The sequence below is a fragment of the Nicotiana tabacum genome, chromosome 1 (assembly GCF_000715075.1).
Source record: "Nicotiana tabacum cultivar K326 chromosome 1, ASM71507v2, whole genome shotgun sequence".
Classification (NCBI taxonomy): domain Eukaryota; kingdom Viridiplantae; phylum Streptophyta; class Magnoliopsida; order Solanales; family Solanaceae; genus Nicotiana; species Nicotiana tabacum.
Genome location: NC_134080.1, coordinates 149,167,584 through 149,175,750, shown reverse-complemented (window position 1 = coordinate 149,175,750; position 8,167 = coordinate 149,167,584). Strand labels below are relative to the sequence as shown.

At 35.0% G+C, this 8,167-nt stretch overlaps 1 protein-coding gene across 1 annotated transcript; it reads right to left on the bottom strand.

Moving 5' to 3' along the window:
- Positions 1–1,266: 1,266 nt before the first annotated feature.
- Positions 1,267–6,972, bottom strand: LOC107785983 (26S protease regulatory subunit 8 homolog A-like). Its single transcript, NM_001325410.1, has 9 exons — positions 6,777–6,972; positions 5,540–5,637; positions 4,729–4,953; positions 4,553–4,615; positions 4,295–4,458; positions 2,273–2,429; positions 2,074–2,172; positions 1,648–1,758; positions 1,267–1,407 (listed from the first exon to the last, which is right to left on the bottom strand). Exons 1-9 carry the CDS (start codon positions 6,970–6,972, stop codon positions 1,267–1,269), a joined length of 1,254 nt encoding a protein of 417 aa, NP_001312339.1.
- Between the last annotated feature and the right edge of the window lie 1,195 nt (positions 6,973–8,167).

Here is an 8,167-nt window from a genome sequence, read left to right as displayed (position 1 = left end):
AAAGCGTTGCCTCTTTATACTAGGAAGTCTTTATGGAATTCTGAATTTGAAACATACACTTTTTGGTATGAAGTGGTTTGAGAGATAAAATATTAGTAGATTTAATTGTAGTTTGTAGATGGAGTATACTTTTCGTTTTGGTCTATCGAATGAGCTCATGAAAGGTGCATTATGTGCTTACTTAGAGAATTATGTCTCTGTACAATGATGATATGTACATAACTTATATATATATACGAGTCTTTACGTTGCCTAGAAGAAATTGGGTTAAAAAAATACATTGGGATTTTCTTAATATAATAACTTTAATTTTCTTGCACATATTGACACACCTATATATAACTTTAATTTATAGCTCTCACAGGCAAAAGAAGTATTGATTCATGTACTACAAGGGTTTCTTCATAGTAGGTTTAGTAAGAATATTGGTTGATTAGACAATCATGATTTTCTTGCAATTCAGAAGGATTATTGCAATGGCCTTCAGGTTGAGCCTTATCAATAGAGGAGAACAGGTTGGTCAAAGCTATCACTTTCGCATCATTCGTTATAGGTCCTAGGAATATGGAACGAATTGATCATTGTTACAAAGACTTGTATTTTATTCTTGTGTATTATTATTTACTCAAATATTTTTCTTAATAATATTAATATTATTTTATAAAGTATATAATTTATGACTCGATATAAGCATGCAACGCACGTGGCAAGAAACTAGTCAATTTGAATTGTTGTGATTCATGTTTGGCCAAACTTTTAAAAAGTACTTCTAAATATTTTTTCTCAAAAATATTTTTCAAAAAAGGTGCTTATGAAAAAAAACTACTTAATGCTTCTCAAAAATTACTTCTTCCTCTAATCAAAATCACTTTTTTTCTCTACTAAAAGCCTAGCCAACACCTTAACTTCGGAGAAAATCACTTTTGGGACTTTCCACTCAAGGGTGGAAATATGGTCCAGCAATCAAGGATACCAAAATCAATTAACAAAATGCTACTCAGAACCAAGGAGTGGCAAATACTGAAGCTGTGCGAATAAACACTAGGAATTTTCTGAATTTAATAATTTTGAATTACAGCTACACATGAAAAACAGCCGAAGATATGAAACGAGATTCCCATGAAAATACTGAAGGAAGTCTTAAGCGCCTCGAGTAAAATAAAAGATCCAAGGACAACAAGTTACTGGTACTGTAATTATAGACGGTCAATTGAGCAAAGTGTTTATGCGTGTCCACAACTAGATAATGCCATTCGTGTTGGTCATCTACTTCCACAGCTTTCGCAGTGACATGTTCTTCTCCGTCTCTTTCTTCATTACTTTGGCGACAGCCATCTCAAAATCTTCTTGAGTCACGTGCACCCTTCTCTCCCTTAGAGCAAACATCCCTGCTTCTGTACATACAGCCTGCAAATAGATAGAGAAGGAATAGATCATGAGCAAGCAAAAAAAATAACATAGCAAGAAATACATTTTGACTCGCGTCAACTCATGCAGCACTCAGTGTCAAGGGAAAAGGTGGATTAGTTCATCACACATACTAGATCAGAAGTTTTAACTAATAATTATTAACCTAAATAGGCCATCAAGCAATCAAGAATTTGATTTGCTATAGTATAGCGAAAAGTGCATTCTATAACCACACACCTTAAGTTCAGCCCCAGAAGCACCATTCATCTTCTCAGCAATCTTCTTCAAATCAATCCCTCGCATCAAGTTCATCTTCCTCGAATGAATCTTCAAAATGTCCAGTCGAGACTGCACAGTGATCAAATGATAAGTTGAATTGGACAAATCATCAGCGCATGCTAAAATGATAACTAAAAGCATAAAGCAAGATTTCAAATTTTACAAGTCGCTTAAATGAGGAAGCAGAGTAGGATGACAAGCATAGATATTGTTGTGTCTACTCAAACACCAAAACTATCTTTACGTGTACTACTAATATTTCCCAGTACATTCGGCATATAAATCAACAAGCACAAGCAATTAAAATGAGGGACCCAGGAAATGTAAAAGGTAATTGATCATCTTAATTCTCAACCACATTAAAAACTATATGAAGCACCATACCTCTTCATTTGGATTTGGAAATTCAATCTTTCTGTCAATCCTTCCTGGTCTAAGGAGTGCTTGATCTAGAATATCTATACGGTTTGTGGCCATTAGAACCTGAAGCAGAAGTAAAACCTGTCTCAGCTCCAATCCACTCACTTAAATCTAGTTATTATAAACCAAGCAATATATAACTGAGACAGCACGCTGAAATTGCCTTAATTTTGTTTGATGCCTCAAATCCATCAAGCTGATTCAGAAGCTCGAGCATTGTCCTCTGCACTTCGCTATCACCATTGCCACTCCCTGATTCCATCCTTGCAGATCCAATGCTGTCTATCTCATCCATAAAAATGATGGAAGGGGCATGTTCCCTGAAGATAAAGCAATGCCAGAGCATTACTAGCAAAAAAGAGAAACAAATTGAAACAAGCTAACCAATAGATCATATTCAGGGGTGTTTATGGTTCGGTTTGGATCGGTTTTTCCCTAAAAAGAAACCAAACCAAGTAAGGCGGTTTTTCAAATATTAGAACCAAACCAAACCAATTAAGTCGGTTTTTTCTCGATTCGGTTTATGTCGGGTTTTGTCGGTTTTTCTATTATTTGTCGGTTTTTTCTTAAATATAAGACATACACTACCAAACACATATTCCGTCGACTATATTATTTTTTACGTAACACTATCAAATCAATTGTGCTTTGAGAAATCTATCAATTACCAAGATATATTGATGGTAATTGAATCAAATAGTGATGAATAATTTAAGGACTCAATTAAAAAAATTATTTTTAACATGAAATGGATTCTTACACTTAACAAAAGAAAACTACCAATCAAACTAGAATGTAAAGGCAAAGAATTGTACTAAAAGTGCAAACGATTAACATTTACCATACAATTTTAGGAACTTTGTACAAATATATACATACATATAGGTGTAATAATAAATTTGAAATAACTACTTCTATAGTCGGGTTGGTTCGTTTTTTTTCGGTTATTTTTTTTATTAAAACCAAAACCAAACCAAATTTGATTGGTTCTTACAAACCAAACCAAAAAGTATCGGTTTTTTGGGTTTTTATGAACACCCCTAATCACATTTAAAAAGGGAAACTATTTGCCGGCAACGGCCAATCAAGTAACCCCCCCCTCTTTCTCCTGGTGGCTCCCTAAGTAGAGCTTTATTGCGTACAACATATGTTTCTCTATAAGTAGGTTAAGGTTATCAAAAAAAGTCAAAAAATTAGGTTAAATGATCTCCTACGTGACTGAAACGTGCTAATCAATAGATCACATTTAAAAAGGGGAAATATTTGCAGGCAATGGCAAGTCAAGTCAAGTCTCTATAAATAGGCTAAGGTTATCAAAAAAAAAAGTCAAAATTTAGGTTTACTGATCTCTAACGAGACTGGTAACCAAAAGGCATGGTGGGATGGATGGGATCCCTCAACCCTTTTTCTAGATAAGGACCTTATCCCTCAACCCTTAACCAAAGGAATTGGGTTTAAGCCCCGGAATGGAGGAAGCATTTCCCCCTTACATGGGCCCTACGTGGCGCCAATTTAGATTAGACAGGTCAATGAATAGTGGATTCTGGATACCAGATGGTTATACCAAATATAAATATGACTAGCAGGCTAGAAATCTATGAATAGCTTGGGACAATCAATATCAACTCATATAAAAATATGACTAGCATTTCCCCCTTACATGGGCCCTACGTGGCGCCAATCTGATTAATTGGGTCAGTGGATAGTGGATTATAGATACAGGTGGTTATACCAAATAGAAACATGACTGGTAGGCTAGAACTGTTATGAATAGCTTGGGACAATCCATATCAGCTCAGCTTTAACGCTTTTTAAATACTTTTGAGAGACTATTTAGCGTAGGAAAATACAAAGTTCAATATCACGGTTTTATGGTTTTCATTTTGTGAAGATATACACGGTTCAAGACACAACAAAATGGTTATAAAAGGTTTAACTCTACATGTTCTGATTCACAGAGCAAAATTACCTAATGACATTACAATTAAGAGAACAACAGATCTGTAGTCAGTGGCTTATGAGTCTATATTCCCTCCCTCACTCCCTCCCTCGGGAAACAAAACACATGACCCAATTCAAGAAGCTCATTGTACTAAGCAGCAACCAAGAAATGGCTTCAGATTTGAATTTGAGGTGATAAGATCAGATATGCATAACTGTTGGATTCTCAAAATTAAGAGCTAACCTGGCCATAACAAAAAGTTCTCTCACCATTCGAGAACCTTCTCCAATATATTTCTGCACTAGTTCGGAACCAGAGACCCTAATGAAGGTACAATCAGTGTGATGTGCAACTGCCCTCGCCAACAATGTCTTCCCGGTTCCTGGAGGCCCATAGAGCAGCACTCCCTGTCATTTATAAAGGAGGAGTCCAATTACTTATATGGTTACCAACGGTGAAAAATTAACTGAAGAAGAGCTTCCTAAAGTCGACTAAATATACCTTTGGTTGAGCTATTCCAAGAGACTCAAACAATTCAGGGTGCTTAATGGGAAGCTCAATAACCTAAAGCAAAAATTGAAGACAATTATACAATTACTATGTAAAAAATCAAAGACTTAGTTAACAAGAAAGATCAAGAAAACCACCAAACAAAAAACAATAGAGAAGATAAGTACCTCTTTAATCTCTTTGATCTGCTGGTCCAGACCACCAATCATGTCATAAGTGGAATCTGGCACTTTCTCAACTTTCATGAGGTTGACTAATGGATCTACTTTGCTGGGTAAAATTAGATGGAGGACATAGCTATCATTGCGCAGGGCAACTCTAGTTGATGGAGTGATCTTCGTAATGTCAATACTTTTGTCAATATCAACAACATATTTGCCTTCAGGATGAACCTAGAGTATAACACAAAGATGAGGGAAAAAAAGACTACTGAATCAACTAGAAATACAGTAAGGGAATACCATGGTTCAAATGATTTGTACTAGAAAATCTTTGTAAAAAACAGCATGATCCAGACGAATTCATTGTTTCAATTACCGCTGAAAATCTAATAGAAATGCTCTCCTCATAGTAAAAGGAAAAGTTTGAACCCATGACATGCTAAAGAAGGATAAAATGGAAATTGACATCATAAATGTCAACACATAGAGCATATTTATGAGTAAGGAGTCAAAATTCGCAGACACCATAAAATGAAGAGTGCAAAATTAATAAGACAAGGGTAAAACAGTAAATGAGAGTCTAATGGGGTCCGTAACACAAAAGGTATTCAACTGAAGAAGAAGAGCAAAGTAGGCCATCAACCAAGTGCGAGCTGAAAGTACATCATCTTACTGCAGCATATACGACTGATTCAACTTAATTTCCTGCTTTAAGCCTGGTGACCACATGAGACCTGCTCTTATACTTTAACTCACAGATGGTAGGAAGATTTAATAAGTAATTTAATGACGATTAAGAAGATGTCGATACACTTACTTTAACAAGAACCTTTGACTTCCCCATTACTTTAACAACTTCACCAACATATGATCCAGGCTCCTGAAGCAATTGTAATTCCTCTTTGAGCATTCTGACTGAAAATAGACATACAAGAGCATTTTTATAAGTCCACACATGATTGAAATACAATTAAGAAAAAATAGAAAATACCATGGGTCATCAAGACAATTTCAGTACATTCCTCAACAGATGTAGAACAAATGCCAAAAAAAAACATCAAGACCTATTCAAGAAAGGCTAGAAATTTCAGAAAGGACAACCTTACAACCCCTCCCCAAGAACTTTCTTTATCCCTCCCTCTCTCCATCTCTCTATTTGTTTAGGTTTGAATATAGAATATAAAAGACTATAGTGAATCCAAGATGACAAGTATTTTAAGATTTTGAATTATACGTATCTTAGTGCTTAAAATCCACACATGCCGGAATGATATGCACGTGCATCAGTTGATAGCTATGTTTTAAGCTCTTCCATTGGAAGTCCTCTAACAAGATTCCAAAGCTGGAGAAAAGAAATTTCCACATACACCTAGCTCATTGCTCAGACACCACGAGAGCTCCGTACTTTCAGTAATAGATGATCTTATCTGATATTCTTTTCAGTGATTAACCAAGAGCAGAATTTTACTGCGGGGTAACCAGCCTCTAAGCAGTTGCGCAAGAATACCTTTCATCATGTTAAACCACACTCATATGTTATACAGAAGTTAAAGTATACATCTTTTCATGAAAACTTTTCCCACAAGAGAGAGATTTGCCCAACCCCTTAACCTCGACAAAAGAGGCAGAGAGATTTTGGGTCTCTACGCCTTACATCAATTTTTAACATATTTAAGTTACCAAATCTTAAACTAACACCAAAGTGGAGGAATTCATCTCTACTCACTTGTCATGTTGGACTATCATAATTAAATAACAAGTATTATGGTGAATGCACAGTATATAGTTTCAATTACAAAAATAGAACCCTTTAACCTTTAATTTGTTATTCAGTCAATGCCCGGATTACTAAATTTTAATATCTTAGCTGCCTTCGCCACACTAAGGTTTGATGAAACATTTAATTCAAAAACTCGACAATAAACAACACGAAAAGGCAGTATTTATATATGTAAGAAACTGGTTAAGTCTAGGGTTTCAAGATAAAATTACCGAAGTCAAAGTTTTGCTAAAGTTAGGGTTTCGAGATTTAGAATTTCTGGGCGAGATCAGACCTTTAGAATTGAGCTCGTTACGCTGGGCTTCAAGGCGATTGAGATTATGAGTCTTTTGGCGGACTTGGAGCTGGAGATCGTGGATGTGCTGCATATAGTACTGTCTCAGCCCTTCCCCTTGCTTCGTTGCTTTCGCCGAACAGCTCTCCTCTCTCTCAATCTCCCTCCTGCTCTTCTCCACATCAGCTGACGCCATTTTTGCCGATTGAACTTCTGTAGATTTGCGTTGTGCCGACTAAATGTTTTTGGGACTGAAGAAGAAGAATAGGGATAGTAGCAATTGAAGCCTTTCTTCCTATCGGGTTTGGGCTTCTAAACCTTCTTTTCTTGGTCGGTAAGGAAAACGAGGGACCAAGTTAGACTGAAGAATTAAGGGATAATTTCACATAAATACACTCGGAGAAAGCACTTTTCAGCCGCCTAACCCACAAATACAGTTTTCATCCGGTAGCCCACAAACAATTTTCAGCCGCCTAACCCACAACTTCGTCAACTACACCCAAAATCACGCCTAAATCAGATTTCGCTTTTTTCTTTCATTTTATCTTTTCCCCTTTTTCACTTTCATTCTTATTTATTTTTTACTTCCCTTTGTATAGTATTTCCTAAACTTCACAATATCAGGGAATTGAAGTAAAAAATAAAAATATATTCATCCATAGAGTCTATAATTTTATTTTTATATTTTGTTTTGCAAAATTTAAAGTTTTGTAAGGGAAATTCTTATTTCACTGAAAAAAATAAAAATTTACATTATTAAACACCTTATATACAATGTTATACATAGTCATACGTTAATTATACATAAATATATAATAATAATAATAATACACACTATCTGAAAGCAATTTTTTTACAATTATCTATGTTGTATAATTATGTATAATCTTGTATACTTGTGTATAATCATGTATAATTCTTTATAGCTATGAGAATACACACAAATATACATGGTTATAATTATGTATAATCTTGTATACTTGTGTATAATCATGTATAATTCTATATAGCTATGAGAATACACACAAATATACATTGTTATACATAATTATACAAAGTACATATAGTTATATACAACATATACATCATTCTTCCTCCCTTCAGAAGTCATTAAAAGTGAGAAGATGAAGAAGAAGAAGAAGAAGAAGAAGGAGGAGGAGGAGGAGGAGGAGGAGAAGAAGAAGGAAAAATTACCAACAAAAAAAAGGAGATTTCATAACTTAGAATAAGAGACAAGAATTAAAAGAAATAACCACTCAATATTTTCTTTTTCTTCAAATGGGAATAAAAGGATCCTCTAATGTGAAAGTCGGAATCTGCTTCGGCGAGCACTGAATCGAAAAGAAAAAGACTACAAAAGATAGATCTGGTGTGGATTGTTCAACAATATT